Source organism: Platichthys flesus, chromosome 8, assembly GCF_949316205.1.
Source record: "Platichthys flesus chromosome 8, fPlaFle2.1, whole genome shotgun sequence".
NCBI lineage: Eukaryota > Metazoa > Chordata > Actinopteri > Pleuronectiformes > Pleuronectidae > Platichthys > Platichthys flesus.
The window spans coordinates 18138346-18156059 of record NC_084952.1 but is presented as its reverse complement, the minus strand read 5'-3'; the positions used below and the strand labels follow the sequence as shown (position 1 = coordinate 18156059).

Genomic DNA, 17714 nt, shown 5'->3' with positions numbered 1-17714 from the left:
TGTGCGTTTTGTTGTTCCGAACTCTGGTTGTCAAGACACTGTAAATTGTCTATTTGGGATCATTTTTAGTTAGTGAATATTTTATCTTTTACTCTTTTGGTGAGTTTTCTTAGGTAGATTTTTTGTTCCTTGGAGATAAAAAAGTTAAAATTGCTCAACCTCCAAAACACAAACATGGGTATTTAAAATTGTCCATAACAGAGAAGTAAGAAATGCCCACACAAAACATGCTGAAAACAAAATATTAGTTTGATAAATTAGAAAGGGAAAATCCATTATATGTGTCGGTAATATGAAGCTATACTATATGTGTCATGCGACTATATCATAAATGTTTTTAATTCCTGGATAAGCCAAAAAAAACTCAGACATTCCTGTCTGATTAGTGCAACAGTTTCTCAGCTGGTTGTAGAAATTACAGAACATCACATTATCCACCGATACTGTTAAAGGAGGTCTCGTCAACATGTGGTGGATTTCTAAAGCTGCTGTTGATTGTTTTTCGGTCAACTAACTAATAAAGTCTAATCTTTTCAAAACTCCCATCTGGTTCACTGCATTCTGCTGTGAACCTGGTGAAACAGTGTCTATAATGTGGAGTTGAAATTGAAAGAAAACCAAACTACAGCACCAGTTTGGACGTCGGGCAGTGCCCCATGCAACCGAGAGAAAAGAGCTGAAAATTAGTTGCAAGCCGGGGGAACGGGGCTCGGTTTCATGTGCACCGCTGCTTGGATATAAAGAGATGTACGCATCAATAACACACAAAAGGCACAATGATCAGTTTTCAGTGATGTGGCAGCCAAAACCACCAGCGGATAAAGTGAGTCCATCTGGAGCGAAACCGGGATGGAAAAAAACGCATTTTTTCTTTCCCCTGAAACGTCCTAAGGCCGCGCAGCCCCCTTCTCTGTGAGCCCAGGTGCCTCACATAGATAACCAAATGAAGAATCTGTCGTTCCTCACCGCTGAAACAACAGTCCTGTCCGCACAGAAGTGCACACACACACACACACACACACACACACATACACAGAGCAAACGCAGCTGTCCTTACAGCGAGACACAGGGTGCCTTTTTGCAGAACCCTGGGCCAGTTGCTTTCCGCAAGTATTTCTTATTGGTCGGCCTTCGCTCTTTCTCCCTGAGTGGGGCTCAGGCTCTAAGTCCTCTCTGTGTGTAATGAGATCTGTATCAGAGGGAAACATGATCAGAGTCTAAAGGGGGAGAGAAAGGGGGAACTCGGGGAGGCAAGGAGAGAGAAGGTGTATATCGCAAAAGGGGTAAAAAGGGTAAAGCCGGCGGGGAAGAAACACAAACAGGCCTCTGACCCGCTCAGCGGTGACCCGCACCCAGCGTACCGGCAGAGAGGAGCTTTCGGTGAGACTCTAGCGAGGAACCAAATCCTGTTTATGGACTCGTCCTGAAGTTTCATCCTGCTCTTGTTCAACAGGTTGCGGCAGTTTCACGTTTTGCAATTGCAGCTTGTTTTTGTAGGCTCCTGTTGAAACCCTGCTTAGATTTGAGTGTGAGCTTTTGTGAATGACACCCCAAGCAAAGGTCTCTCTGTGTTCCAGAATGAAGCTTTAAACAACAGCAGCTTCCCCCAGCGAAGCAGAAGTGAGTTTTTTCCTTCCTCCTCTTTCATTGCCGCAAAACTCAAATAATAAAATCCAAACTAGAATTTGAATTAAGCCTTCTGTGTACCTACTCTACTAGGAGCAAATAAATAAAATTATGCGCATTCCAAATGACATTTAAAAATAAACTTCCCACCTTATGGTGTTTTTCCCCCCTAGAAAAAAAATAAAAAAATTGTTTTTCTGCCTTGCTAAATATCACGGTGGTAATCAAATCCAGAGTAATCATCGAACTCACTGAACCTTTAAACCACGCAAGCCCGTTACACACCGAATCAGTCGACTGTTAAACTGTGAGCCAGGCGACCGAGGTCAACGACCGGCGAAATAAGATGAGTAAGTAAAGGCCTGCAGCAACACAGGCTCCAGTTGACTTTTATCAGCACAAACACCTCCCTCTGTTAGGCTATTTTGTGTTCTTTTTTTAGCGGGGCTTCATAAAAATGTCAAAGTGTTTCCGAGGCCTCAACGAAATGCGGGGGGGGTTCAACGCGAGTGCAGCGGACTCCTGGCTGGGCCGGGGCTGGCTGTTTTCAGAAGGTGTGTGTGTGTCTGTGTGTGTTTCCCAGCTCCCATCCTCCTGTTTGTCTCCTGGGCTGCTGCAAACAGACTATGGAGGAGCTGCAGGGTCATGGGGTAAATATTAGCAAAGGACGCGCAGGATCCTCTCGAGGCAACCTTGTCAGATTATCGTGGAAAAAAAGAGAAAATTGGCAAGGCTGCAGCATTCCTGAGCACGCTGCGAATGTGCCCGTGAGAGTGTACGCTCCTCTCAGTATGGGCCTGTACATCGCGGTGGCTGTGCAGGTCCAGCCAAACCGATGGGACGTGATCAGTCATAACAAAGTGACATTTTCTGGCGTAATCCCACTCAGCTAAATGAGAGCTAATCCGATTTGCGCTGATCAAATGTTAGACGGTTCTCTACCGGCTGGGGACGCTGACACATCCAGCCTCCTTCTGCACGGCTGCACCCCCCACCGTCCACACACACAACCCCTCCCATTCCACTCATCTGGCCCCAAATTAAATACCAAAAAAAAAAGGTCTCATACATCCTGCAGCACAGCTGCAGAACTTTTTGGATGAGTCTTTCTTCCTCTTTTATCCAGATGGGGTGAATGTTGGTGATGGATGTCGCATGCTCCAGCGTGCTGGGGTGAAATCAATTAAGAAAACCCCAGTTATTGATAATGCCGGAGTGGGAGTGATGGCATCCTCACATGGAAATCCATAACAGAAGGAACAATCAGGGGGGGACCTATACATAGACCTGCACACACACACAAAGAAACACTCACACACCATAGTGGCCCAAACCTGCTGGTTTCCTACACTTTGTCTCATAACTCATGGCCTGTGGGGAGGCGCTGGTATTGTTATATTCTGTGTGCATGTGGTACAGTGTGCAAGCAGAGGGCCAGATTAATTTATTAGCCACGGCGGCAGTGCTCCCCAAAGTGGGAACAGGAAGTGAGACCTCGTAAATCTAGATAAGTCACCAGATAGTGTTCTGTACATTTCTATAGGCCTCCCTCTCTTTTCTCCCAGTGTGTGTTATCACTGCACCGCAACATAGAGGACAAGACAAGAGAGATGGGAAGTTTCAAAAAACAACAAACAGCCAAGACAGATGTTGATTGTCGTAAAAAAACATTCCTTTTTTATTGCCTATCAAGACACCGAAAAAACAGGTTTGTCTTTTGTTATTGCAAAGGCTGCACACAGCGAGATAATTGTGTATTGTTTTCTACGGCGCAGAGCAGCAGGATGATTAGGTTGAGGGAACACTTTGCAGAGTGCATTATGGTTCCACTGTGAACTTTATGAAATATTCGGCCGGCGTTGGGGATTTTTTACAAGTGGAGGAACAGATGGAGAAGTGATCTTCCAGTCCCTTGAAGAACCAGAGTGGTAAACTGTCTTGGACATTCCCCGAAGGTGACATCATCAATCAATAAAGGCCTCAACCGTCCCCTCTGTTCATTCAACTTACCCATGGCTGACACAAAGTGTGAGGGTGTCTGTGTGCCCGGGTTATATGTGTGTGTCCGATGACGCTCATTGTTCCACTACCTCTGCAGCCAGATAAAAGCTGATGGGCCGTAGTCTCAACCATTAGGGCCCGGGCCCCACACACATATCTACACACACTCCAGTGAACACGGCAGGCAATATTCATACTCACTGACTGCACAACGAGCTCCTATGACATCTGACATTTGGGGGATAAATCATGGATTCACTTGACTGAGTAAGTTCTAGTTAGAAGCTGGTCGAGCTACTCTCCATTTCCCCTCGGTGCTGTGCAGCTCAAATGAAGGTCAGCTCCAGAAATACAGGAGATCCTTTTTTTTCCCCTCTTCTCTTTCCCTCTCTCCTCCTCTTTCTCTCTCTCAGTTTGTTTCCCCCACCTCGTGTACGCTTTCCAACGTCATGCAAATGTGGGAGTCGAGCCTAAGTGGGTGATAATTGTTGCCAGAGTGTGTTTTATTATGAGCAGTCTGGGCTCACTCTGTTTGTTTTGATGGGAATAATCTGAATGTTCAGGAAATAAATTGCTTCGGCTGCTTCGCCTTTTTGAGGAAGTTGATTTGATGTTGAGAAATGATCCCGAGCCAGGACAATTAAGAAGAGACAAATCTAGATTAATTCCAAGCATTTGCTGCCTCTGATATGAGGAATAAACATCTGATCGTACATTTTTTCTGTGGGATTTCAGAGTTGGGAGAGCTGGGCCCCCTCCGAGGCCATGACAGAGCCCGTGTCCAGGTCTCCTGACACGGGCACAGAGGAGGAAACACCCCCGGTAACATCCTCACCCTGTCGGCACCTTTACCAGAGTTTCCTGTCATTCTTTAGACAGCAAATTAGAGATACTGCAGGGGAGAGGTGGACCAACCCTCAGGTGTGTTTAAGACCTTCGGCCTGGTAAAATACAGGTGCATGTAATAGAGTCACAAGAAACCCTTCATTACAGTGGATTAGGTTTGGAACACTGTATATTGCAAATGCTTGTGCCTCCTGTGTTTCTCTGCCGTTGGGAAATTCCCCCACCGAGGAATAAATTCAGCACCGAACTCAGCATGTGGCAATGAAATCTAAATAAATTATGTTCTATTTTGGGGGATAATTACTACATTAAACCAAACATTAAACCCAACTCGGCACACAATGGCAACTTTTCTCCAGTAATGTCCATTCCTCCCTCCATTACGCACACACACATACAGACAGACCCAGCGCGTTTAGCAAGCTTAGGCACAAAATGAAACAGGAGACTTACTTGGGATTCTGCGAGCTCCAGATTATAGACTCCAGCAACTTCGCCGAAGGTAGCGCCGACCTGCACAGTAAAATAAAGATCCAGAGGTAATACTTCCAACAAGCGAGTCCCGCCATTCTGATCGGTGAGCGGACAGCAGCGGACGGAGTGTGGCCGAGGAACTCGGAGCAAGTCGGGCGCACGGTGCGCCTGGCAGCCTTTAAGCGCGGTGGGAAGGTGAGCAACGATCAGTCGGGAGCATGTGAGGTCGATGCCAGATACATGTCCCGCTGGACAACACGAAATGCTCCACACCCGCGGGTCCTTCACTGAACTGAGCTCCCCCGGGTTCTCCCCGTTGTTGTTGACGGGATGTGGACGGAGCGCAGCCCCGAGTGTCCTGGATGACCTGTGGCTCAGACACCCACAGCCCTTCACGGCCTCTGATGCTCCACGGAGGTCGACTCGGCGATAGGATCTGATGCGCTGTGGAACAGATCTAACCAGTTTGCTGTGGAGACACGATGCGGCGGCTGATGTCTTTGTCAGACCTCTCTCTCCTGGCGGTGTCTGTACCTGTCGCTGTAGATCCCCCACTCCCTACAGATGACCACGTTCATCCATCAGTCACAACTCCGCAGCACGCTGGGAATGTCGAGGTCCACTTCATTCCAGTGTTATCTTTCACTCCTCCTCCTCCCTCCTGCTATTCTCCCCTGCGAAGGAATTGAGTTTCTATTGTAAATATGTCTCTCAGCGTGTTGCGCTCCAGCCTCTGTAGTCCCGGCAGCAGCGCAGTGGCATGCCGGTGCGTAAAATATCTACCAGCCGCGTCCCCGCCTCTCTCCGAGGTGAAGGTTATCGACCCGCTCACCAGTCCGATCCGTGGCTGGGAATCCGCTCTGCCAACCTGTCCATAGCCGGTGGGTCTCTTTTGGTTCAAGCCGTGCGTGAGAAAGGAAACACTCACCGCTGGTGCTCCGGTGCGTGCGGCGGCTCCAGCTCGAATGTAACCCGAGCACCGAGAGAGGCGCAGGAGGAGCGGGGGACGGCCCACAGAGCGCGCCGCGGCCAATCACAGCGCTCGGTCCGAACTTGGAAGCAGGAAGCGCACGCATTTATGGGGACGTGGAGGGGGTGGATGGTGGAGAGAGGGTGTGTGTGCGTGTGTGTGTGTGTGTGTGTGTGTGTGTGTGTGTGTTTGTTCGGGGGGGGGTCTGTTATTGGGCTGACCCCCACATCTCCATCCCCCCCCCCCACCTCGGCCCGAGCCATCGACCCAAATTGAAATGGACTTTGGTGTAAGGCCTATTCGTCATACTGAAAAGCTTTTCGGTGATGGGGGGGGGGGGGGGGGGCGTGATAGGCCGCTGGAGCGTGCGTAAAAGTGCTTACAGGCGCAAAAAGGAAAGAATAAAAAACTTCGGCCCGTTTAAGTCCAGAACCTGACATGTCCCAGCAGCAGATCCCCCCCCCCCCCAACCAACCAAACATATATGCCATAACATTTTTACAACATAAGCCTGTGAAAATCTTCCTGCAGGGAATCACCATTACGTCTGTGGTAGGTATGGGGATAAGTGGATTGGTGATATTTTTCTCTGTGCAATAATGTTATGAGCCTATTTTAAGTTGATATGCATTTGAAGTGTCTAAAAGCCCTTAAGGGTAACTGTATAGGATTACAGTATGTTATTTTAGTCCTGTCTTTTTCTTCCTTGAAGGGAATGATGATTAATGGTCTCTTTGGATATCTTCCTAGTTGTCCCCTTTCTGAAATAATGAACTGCATGAGAACTTAGTCTCCAGTGACAGTGGACAATAGACGCTGGGTATCCTATAGTCATTGGGCCATTCATTCTTTGAGGAAGAAACGCTTGACACATAATTGATCATGTCCATGTCTGTGCCCCCTTTGTGTGTGCGTGCGCGTGTGTGTGTGTGTGTGTGTGTGACAGAGAGAGAGAGAGAGAGAGAGAAAGAGGGACAGTTTCCCTTCATTTCCCTATATTTATTCAACAAATGTCGCCCCCTGTCGGCTGTGATTAAAAATACCCACAGGAACACAGGAGGGGAATTTGTTATAATTGGAGGGGAAAGATAACAGACATTCAAATACACGTTCGTTGGTTCCAGAAATTTCTTTTATTACATCCTGTTATCGGCTGACAGCCCATAAATCTTTACAAAACAATGAGCTCAGCGTCAGTTTAACACCACAAATAATTATACTCTCTAATTACCCCAGTGTATTTATGTGTGGGTTTGTGTGGGCGTGTGTGTCGGTGTGTGTGTGGGTGTGTGTGTGTTTGTGTGGTGTCAAAAAAGTTGGAGAGTGCCATAGCTGCGTCCTCAGGAGCCTGGCTGCAGTGCAGACCATCAGCGTGTTGCCATAGTAATGGCAAACACAGGCCAGTTGCCACAGAGGCTGGCATGTCCCCTTCTGATGGCCGGGATGTATGGGATACCTGATACCTTAACAGCCAATCAAAAGGTCACAGATAGATACCTGATCTGCTGCGAGCCAATGAGACGCCTCCTGGATGAGCACAATTTTGATGGTTTCCACAGCTGCGGCCAAGGCCGAGTGACCGGTGGATGCAGGACAATGATGTCGGACATGCCAAGCTGTTGTTGTAAGAGTGCGATTAAATCACAGTCCAGGATCCGGAGAATAATAAACATGTTACTGGCTCAGTGCAATGTTAAATAGACATGTGCCGTGGGAAGCAATACAATGTTTTTTGACTTTAGCAGTACACATGCCACGAGAACCTCATTTTATATATAGTACAAGAGGATTATAGACGATCCGTAGCAGATAATGGACTGGGCACTTTACTCTACATCAGCACAACTTAACAGCGCAGCGCATAGAAGGACAAAGGAGTGTATTATTGAGCATAGCCTTCATGTACAGTCACACACTCCATGAAAGGAAATCTGATATTTTTTTCCCTCCTCACCCAACCTCATATGAAATAGTGACATTTCCAAGGAATGAGGTCATGGTGTTAATCTGTATAGGTGGCTGATTAGGGCCTCTAAAAATATCCAGAGTGTACTTTGATACCACAGAAGCTCATAAAACAGACGGTTGATATGCTTCAGACAGGAACAGGGTGGCAACTTATCATATTAATGATTAATAGTCGTTTCAATTGATTATATTTTTTCTCGGATCCCAAGGCGACGTCTTCAAGCTGCTGGTTTACAGCCACATGTTTGCTCTGTGAGGTGTGAATGCTCTTGGCACACAGTGGTGCTTTGAGCTACATGCAAATGTCAGCATTCTAACATGAGCACCGTGTGCTCAGCGCTTGTTTGTAACTAAGTATATTTACTTAGTTGCTGTACTTAAGTGCTTTTTTCGTGTATCTGTACTAAACTGAAGAAGATTTATTTTCAGGTACTTTTACTTTTACTTCAATATATATATACTTCAATATATATATATATATATATATATATATCAGCAAATATATGTACTTACTTCTTTTTTCAATGCATTGTGTTACCTGTTCACATTATTTTTAATAATATTAAAACTATTCAATAAGGATCTAATCACAGCAGGCAGGTAACATTAGGCCGGGACTCAAACATAAAGATAAAGTAGACTGTTGCATTACAGAATACTTACCAAACTGAGTTCTGACCAGTTGCTGCTCACAGCTGGGGTGGGGAAACTCTAGCGTCTGGGCCAGAAACAGCCCTTAGGTTTCTTTAATCTGATATGTGAGAGAATTCAACTCAACTCAGAAATACAAAAATATTCTCACCACAGTAATTCATTTAATTCTGCAATTAAATTAAATTAAATTATACACTGGCACGTCCTACAGGGTGGTCCCCTCCGGTCCTGTCAGGTCACAGTCAGGGTGAATGAAACACACGTAGCTGTTACGTGCTATCTCTGACAACCATCATGGCGACTGTGAACAAAAGAACAGGCGATGTGGAATGTTGTGTTTTCCAAGAGAAATGGACAAACGATTATTTTTGGTCGAGGTAAAAGAAAAAACCAGTGGGCCCAGTTTCCAGGGACGTGCTCACAGGGTTGAAATAGTCCAATCCGGAGCGTGATTACAGCTGGAAACATGCAGCTGAACTGGACCAGCTACAAGGATGTATGTGCTCGGATAAAGTTAATGCTCTTTGGTGGAGTTTGTGTTCCCAACAAGACGCTTTCACAAAACCACATTCTGACAGAGACAATGTTACGCAGGCAAGTTCTGTGGTGAGTGAGCTAATAGCTAAGAAGCTGAAACCCGGTACAGAGGGAAACTTTGTGAAGGGGCCTTGTTGAAGCTGCGGAGCTGCGAGGAGCAGACAAAGTCAAATTGTGCAATGTGTGCAAACACTGGTGCATTTTCCCACATGGCAAGAACAAAAGCCTGCTATGACATCTGAATATGAGGCTGAGTGCAAAACTGCTCCAGGCATTTGGCAGAAAGGTTTCAGGACTACAAAAAGCTAACAAAAGGAACTGAACATATTTGTTGAGTTGTTTAATGTGGAGCCAGCTGATGTGCCTGACAGCCTACAACACGTTTCCATCGACCTGCAAAGCAACAACAAGCTCCGAACAGAGTACAACAACTTTCCTCTGCACAAGCTCCATAAACTCTTTGCACATCTAAGGAGACATGAGTGGAAGTTTGTGTCTCTGTTGGGAACGATCTACCGCTGTGAGCAGCTCCTTAAAAACCGACTCTTGTAAAGACTCAGCTCCGCTCACGTCTTACCGACCTGGAAAACCAGCTGAGAGTAGCTTCGTCATCACCTATCACCTCCTACTTTTTATATGACCATAAAAAACACACAGAGCCCCGCCCTGTGGTTGTATACCTCCGCCAACCAGTGCAGTTTCAGTCTACATAAGAGTTTTTCCAGATTCATGAAGTCACTGTGACCTTTGATTACTGAAATCTATACAGATCATCTTTGAGTTCAAGGGACAACTGGTCAAAAACGCAAGAAAACTCCTCAGACCAGGCTTGAGATGTCATGTTTAGAAGGACAAAAACGTCTTTGTGAGGCAAGTGACCTTGACCCTTGACCTCCTAATTCATATCAGGGCATCCTTGAGTCCAAGTGAATGGCCGTGCCACATGTATGGAAAGTCCCAGTGGGTGTTCCTGATATTACACAAGAGGTCACTGTGACCTTGACCTTTGACCTTTGACTACCACAAGACTTATCAGTCCTTCTTGGAGTTCAACATTTTAACTAAGTTTGAAGAAATGTCCTGAGCACGTTCATTCACAAGGCAAACGCCGTGCCTCGTGAAGTCGCAGCAACTCTGACCTTTGATCACCAAAATCAAATCAGTTCATCCTCGAGTGTAACTGAAAAACGTTTGTATGACATTTGTGGAAAAACCCCCTCAGGCATTTATTACGGTATCACGTTCACAATAAGGGGACGGACTTACTGATTGACAACCCGAGAGACATTATGCTTCTGGCTGTGTTGTTACTAACCCTGTTTTACAGACTTAATTCAAATAAACTAAAATCCCCAAACAAATGTTGACATGACAAAAAACAAGTCACGCTCACAAAGGATCAGTGTGTCAGTTGAACCTCAGGCTTTCATGTTCCTTTGAAAGTCCTGAACATCTTTGTGGACTTCACAATTAAATCTAGTGTCATTGGTGAAGTGGGGCTTACAGTGTGGGGAAACCTGCACACATTTTCAGCTCTCTCTCCTGAAATGCACTGATGGTTTTGCACATAAAAACCGGTGGAGATCCATTTGTGCATACACAACCCTCATAAACCCACGAATAGAGATCGCCTCCTTTTGTGTCGACAGACGTGTTTGCAAATCTGTGTTATTAGAAAGGGGAAGTTCTCAACTGATCATCAAAACTCTAAATTTGTATTTTCACTTTGAGCTCTAACATGGAGAATAGTCATTTGCTGGACATCGCTTGTTTTCTTCTCTCTAAACCTCCAAGATGAACCGTGGTGCTGAGGACACAGCTCCCTTCTCCAGTCTGATATTTACACTGAGCAAACACTGAAACCATGACATCATCATTCCTGAGTGAAGCCGCAGTGGGCCTGCAGTCGGTCCAGCAACCTCACTGTGAAAATAAATTACAGCTAAAGTGGCCTCTTCTTGCTTTTAATCTGCCCTTAATGAAGTCTGGCACATTTCCCTCCGGTGCAGCCCGGTGACACAGAGGCCAGGGCCGGAGACCAGGGGGCTGCGGCCCCGGTCGAGTTTGTGAGAGATGTGATGTTAAGAGGGGGCTGTATGGATCCAGGTAGTAAGAGCGGAGCCCCATCGGCATGCACGGGGTCAAGTGGTTAACCCTCGTTATCTGGAGAGGACGAGGAACATGTGACTCCGACGTTCCAGCTGTAATCAATATCGAACAGCCATTAACCACTGAGACAACAGATCCACACACAGACACACACACACACACACACACACACACACACACACACACACACACACACACATAGCCTACAAGCACTTAGCAGCACATGTTTCCCGTCCGTCTGACGCACTGTAAAGTGTTCACTAAAGGAAACACAAGGGCACAAACGCAAACAACACAGATTCACTCCAAACACTGGTCCAACTGCAGCAGTGGGAAAACTCTGTTAATGTAAACCAACTATTTTCGGAGGCGGACACTTAAAGAAGTTGTTGTATGAGCTCTTCAGGCTGCCTTGATTTGACTGTAACATCGACGTGGGCCAAGCACAACAGCCGGCGCATCCGGGGCATCATTTCCTGTTTGTGTCTGATTGCTGTCCAGACGTCTTCCTCCTCCTCATCTCTCTCTCTCTCTCTCTCTCTCTCTCTCCCTCTCTCTGTTCTCGTTCTGCTGCTTCACTCCACCTCCTGTCCTCCACTCATCTAAGCCATCGGGACTGACAGGAAAGCGCTGATTAGAGACAAACAGCAATCTGAGCTAAACATGTCCTAAATTTAACGTCGCGGCAGCCGGAGATGTGAGCGAAACCCCGTCTTCTTCTCCTCTCTCCGCTTCTCACATATCAGTAATTAGGGCTGATAAGGAGCCGAGACAATAGATGTTTCGTGTAACCGTCTGTGTCTACATATAAACATTGTGGAAACACGATAACAATCTTGATTAGTAGCTGGGATGTGATCCTCCCATCTACCCTCACCGCAGCTCCCTGCATTTTTTAAGATTTCAGCCTCCCAGCTCAGATTAGAATTTGAAAAGAGAAATTGTCCTTTGATGCTTATTATCAAAGATGCCGACACTTAACAATTCCCTGCGAAAACACTGGGCAGAAAGTTAGGACGCACACAGACTCACACGTGCTATTAACTGGCTGTGATTATTTGTTAGGGTAAACTGCATTTTGTAGGCCCCGTGGCCAGAGGGGTTTAGAAGAAGAGCTAAATTGATGGAGAGAATATGCCAAATGCTGGCCTGGGGGTGCTGTTCTGTCCATTCTAATAGAATTACAAGCCTCTGATAGATGAGTCCTTTCTCCGAGGCTACTTGTCTGTCAAACATTAGGTCACACTCAGCTTCCACATGCGGGAGGGGAGGGGGAGGTAGAGAGGGGCTCAAGGCATAGAGAAGAAAACGTCTGGAGAGGTTTCCTCACCCGCTGCCAAGAAAAGGAGGGCAACAAAAGTGGAAAAAGGGGGTTAGGGGAGAGAGGGAGGTATGGGTGAAAAAAAAAGAAAGGGTGAGAACTGCTGAAAGAGAGTGAAATGAGTGAAGGTGGGGGTTAAAGAAAGGGGAGAGAGTGAGAGGGGTACAAAGGGGCGCATTCGAAATCCACTCTAATCAAGGCCTGTGTGATGGACAGGAGCTGCGGACGTGCCTCCTTTTCATTCTGAGTGTGTGTGTGTGTGTGTGTGTGTGTGTGTGTGTGATCGGTGTGATCGGTGTGACGATGGGAGGGGCCGGGCCTCTAGTAGAGATGTCTACTGCCAGCAGCCTGAATGGGACAAAGACCTGAATAGAAACTTCAAAGCGGCCTCTGTGAGCTTATTCCCCCTCCTCTCTTCTTCACAGGCTCTTGGCTGTGTGATGGTCAACAAGCTCCTTCTCAAGTGCTGTGTGTGTGTGTGTGTGTGTGTGTGTGTGTGTGTGGGTGTGTGTGTGTGTGTGTACGCACGGCATGTGTGATTCTGTTTTCCCCCGTCTGTTATTTTCTGACTGCTACATGCATTTCTTGGCAGCTTTGCGTGCTGTGTGGATTTCAAAGTGTGTCTCTGCCTGCGTGTGTGTGTGCGTGTGTGCGTGCGTGTGTGTGTGTGTGTGTGTGTATTTTTTGTCCTGCATGTTTGAGGATGTGTGTGTGTGTGTGTGTGTTTACTTTTAAGAGCAGACTGCAGGATGCAGATATAATTGGGGCAGAGGACTCATTGCTCTCCCCCTCTCCCCCTCTCCCCCTCTGAACCGAGGCCCTGGCTCTCCTCTTTGGCGGGACTGGAACAGGAGCCAGTCGCCCACAGAGCTGACGTGTTGAAGAAATTATCGTTGCTAAATGATGGAGGGATTTCGCGTCTAATCTGATCCCGCCGTCCTTACTGATTTTGGCCCGTGTTATGATCTTGTGCTGTGCGTCATCTAATTCATGTTTGGCTGTGGCTCAGGGCCTCTAATGATCTTCCACTTATCACCCCTCTCCTCTCTCTCTACAGCAGATACCACTCTGAGTGTCTCTCCCGGCAGAGCTAATGGCCTCACTCGACTCCGACGACTGCTGCACAGAATCTTTCTGGGGCCCCCGAGAATAACAGGAAGACCCGGGGTGATGGCCAGGGCAGGCAGAAGGATAAGATGTGTGTGTGTGTGTGTGTGTGTGTATTGCGGGCTTTGGCTTTTTTTTTGTGACTGTGTGTGTGCATACCTCACATCCGATATCTGTCCTGTCTTAGCCCACTTGCACCGGTCAAGAGTCAGATCTGGCTCCAAAGCCCCCTGGGATCAACATGTCACTGTTGCTGCCTGGTGTCGCTGACATGTCCTCAGTGACATCATCACCCGGGGACACTGAGCAGATGAATCCTCTATCGTCAGTCGCGAAGCTGAAGAGCCGTTGGAATTCAACTCTAATCAGAGAACTGAATAAAGCAGCCCTCAACAACCTCATCAGCGTTGGCTCCCCCCCCCCCCCCCGCAGGTGCAGCGAGTCGGCGGAGGCTGCTGCAGCTTTGATCAAGCATTTCTATTTTAAGGGGAAGAACAGAGGTCCTGCATTGTGAACGTGCTTTTATTTCAGATCCAGAAGTAGCCCTTGTGTGATTTGGGGGGAAAATGTGATTTTATGTGAATCACAGAGAAGCACATTGAGATAACCTTAACTGCAGATAAAATGTTACCCGTCATCCCGATTATGTCATGTGTTTTCAGCTGAGTGCGATTCGGTGCAGCTATAAATAAAGAGGCCATAAAAATCACTGGAGGAGGTCTGCACAGCGTGCGCACAAACACGCACACACACACACACCCACACAGAGCCAATGTAGTAATTGTGACACACTTTTAAAGATGCAAGAATAATCACTGCTAATGCATTAGTAGCTACTCTGCACAAGCCCTGACACGCAAACTCTGAACTGAAGCAAAAGAGGGGGATGAGGACTGCACCCCTGCGCGCACTGTTACACAAACAAACCTTCTGGCGACCAAACGTACACACATCGGGAAAAGAAGGCCGACTTTAAAAAAAAAAAACAGGGAGACAAACTCCTAAATCTGAGGGGTGTCCTTGTTAGTAAGCAGTCGAGGGTACAGGAGAGCTCTCAGCCGCATCATCAAAGCCTCAGCAATTACTCCCATGCTCCCTCACTCTGGCATAAATCTGCTCTTATCTCGGCTCGCTGCAGGATCAGGGAATATCAGCCCCAGCATCTGCTCAATATACAGACCCGGCCACTAAAAGCACAACAAAGTGTCTCCGCAGGCATAAATAAAGGAAGGAGGGGCAACTGGAAGAGGCGAGGGCAGAAGTGTAGGGGGGGGGATAAAGATGTAAAGGCATATAGGAGAAAAATGGCGAAGGAAAGATGAAGACAGAGGGAGGTGATGGTGTGCGTGTGTGTGTGTGAGTGTATGTGTTTCTGCTTGTCCTATTTGCCTCGAGCATTTGCGCTCATTCTCACTGCAATCTGTCAATCAGCCAGTCCCCCCCCCCCCCCCCCCCCCCAGAAAAAAACAAACAAACAAAATAAAACGAATCTCCGAGGGGATAGACTTCCCGCGGGAAATTAAGACATATGAAGAGAAGGAAGGTCAACAGCTCTGGTTGTGGTAAAAGTTCAAAGTGGTCCTGAGCAGATAAGAAGTCGTGACCGGCATCTCATATTTATTGGAGGAGTTAAGGCAATCTCTGACCCTTTGTCAAAGGGACAAGAAGAAGGGAGGATAAAGGCCCAGCGGAACTTTTTTTTTTAAACATTATAATTTATCTGTTTTGCAGAGGCCACGTGTCTTGAGGCAAATCTGCCAACACCTTGCCGGAGCCACGGCAACAACAGGAGGATGAGGCCTCTCCAAGTATTTTTAGGAGGATGTTTATTTTCCTCACGGGCAGCACTGATGCAACAATCTCTCATTCTGACCTCTTTTATTGCAGCTGTGACCCTGACCTCCCTCCTCTGCCGTCCTCCCTCCCACCCGCGCCGTCTCCTGTTCCTCCCTGTCCTCTCGGCACTTCCTCCTTCCTCCTCCCCACTCCCATTCGCCCCTGGGTCAGCCGCTCCCCGGCTCGCTCCCCAGCACAGAGCTGTGGCGGGCCGGTATGCGATGGAGTCCGCAGATAGGGGCTCATATTTACAACCAAAGCCGAGGCGCTCAGCTCCACGTCGGCAAGAGAGACAAAATGTAACAAGTTAATGGTGTGAGGAAATACCTCGGCTCCAGGTGCTGGCTGCGCGGGTCAGGGGTGAGAGGTGCCGGGTCATGCAGCACCCCTCAGGCCTCCCTGAACCTCGACCTCATCAAGCCTGATGAATAGCGTGCTAACGGGGACCAGCTCTCCCTCGTACTGTGTCTGCACTCTCTCTTCTTGTCTTTGACTGGCTCTCATTTTTTTCTCTCTCCCCCCTTTCTTTCCTTCCCTCCCCTCTCTCTCTCTCTCTCTCTCTCTCTCTCTCTCTCTCTCTCCCGGGGGCCGATCTGGCAGTGAGCGCAGTAGTAATACGTCTACCTGCCGAACCTTTAAAGTACCTCGCCATCTGTCGTCTCCCTCGGATTCATAATTATCATCGTATCACGTTCAAACCAGGCCCTGTCACACTCTTACATAACCTCACCCCTATCTACCCAGTGCATGCGATACTCAAGAATAGATTGAATAAATGATTGGGTGAGGTGTTAAATCTTGGCCGGCAATAGAAGTGCTCTCTCTCCTAATGAGCTCCCCCCCCCCACACACACACACACACACCTTGTCGCTGGGTCGTATCTGTGCAGAAGGGATGTGAGAGAGCTAATAACAGGCACATGCATGAGTGTGTGCCCCCCCCCCCCCCCCCATACATGTGCAGGCACACCTTACATACATGTACTACTGGACGTAACGCAGATATGGACACAGCACACATACACATACACACACAAACAAACACACACACACACACACCTTCACCCTCACCCTCACCCACACACACACACACACACACACACACACACACACACACACACACACACCCACACACACACACACACCAGCACCCCCAATGGCCATTTGCACATTCATATCGTCGAGCCAATTAAAGAGATGAGTCTTATTAGCGGAGGTGTCCCGGCCCTCGTTAATCACCGGGGTTTCCTGGCAGGGGCTGGTGACACGTGGAGCTCTCCGTCATCTTTATGGCGGCCTGTCTCATCACGCCCTTATAAGACACTCATCCAAACCTCGCTGATACGGAGACGGCTTGGCCCAGAAAACGCGTTCAGTCATCTGCCAGGTCACCTTTGGGTGAGCTTCAAGGGGGTCGGCAAATGGCGGAGCCGGAAAGTAGGGCCCTGTGTGGCACACAAGCTACCTCGCCAGCTCTCATGTTTTGTTTTGTGTTGCAGCCTCAACCCCCGCCTTTCACTAATTGAAAAGCCATAATCTGGTTTCCCTCTTGCTGCTGGGGAGAAACGTTATTATCCTCGCTGCAGAGGCTCAGGCCCACTGGGGACGAGCGAAAGTGGCTCCACAACAATGAGCGCGAGGTGAGGAGAGAAGGTGTGGAGAATCAGATTTCAGGGTAAACATCGTGCAGCCTCCCTCCTGCTGCACACCCTGGCCTTGTTTTCTCACTTGGCCTGCCCGGACCTCTGGACCACCTGCAGGCCGGCCGACGACAGATTCCCTCCGCACGCTGGACCGTCAGTGCCGAAGGGAGACTAATCCCCCCCCCCCCCCCTGCTCCTGTCCTCCAACAACAATGGCCCTGTCACTCGTTCACTCATTCAGGATACCTTGAACAGCTCTGCCCAGCGAGTCAATACCAGGAGAACCGACAGGAGGCAGACAGTAGGTTCCCACGGCGCTCTATTCATAGCTTACCACTGGAATCTCTGACCTGTTCTGGCCTGTTTTATGAAACCTGCTCCTCATAATGAAGGGCATTGATCCTGTTCCTCATTTCACATTCACCCTGACATCTCAGTTACGGCGCACAGAGCGTCTCCTCTTGATTCAGGAGACATTTACTCCCCCTTTTATTCGGTTACCAGATCTGTTATTGAATGCACGGTGCATTGTTGTGGCTCGGAAATGTCAAAGGACGGGGGTGCGCTACGGCTAAGTGCTTCAGGGGGGAGACGAGCCTGGACGTTTGAGCGCCAGTGGTCT

At 48.1% G+C, this 17714-nt stretch overlaps 1 protein-coding gene across 1 annotated transcript in view; it reads right to left on the bottom strand.

The window, feature by feature from the left end:
• Positions 1 to 5897, bottom strand: part of efnb1 (ephrin-B1) — a 55723-nt gene extending 49826 nt beyond the window's left edge. Inside the window, exon 1 of the mRNA XM_062394147.1 lies at positions 4927 to 5897. Coding sequence (XP_062250131.1) covers positions 4927 to 5042 — 116 coding nt within the window. The 5' untranslated portion in view covers positions 5043 to 5897. The remainder of the gene's footprint in view (positions 1 to 4926) is intronic.
• Positions 5898 to 17714: the final 11817 nt, after the last annotated feature.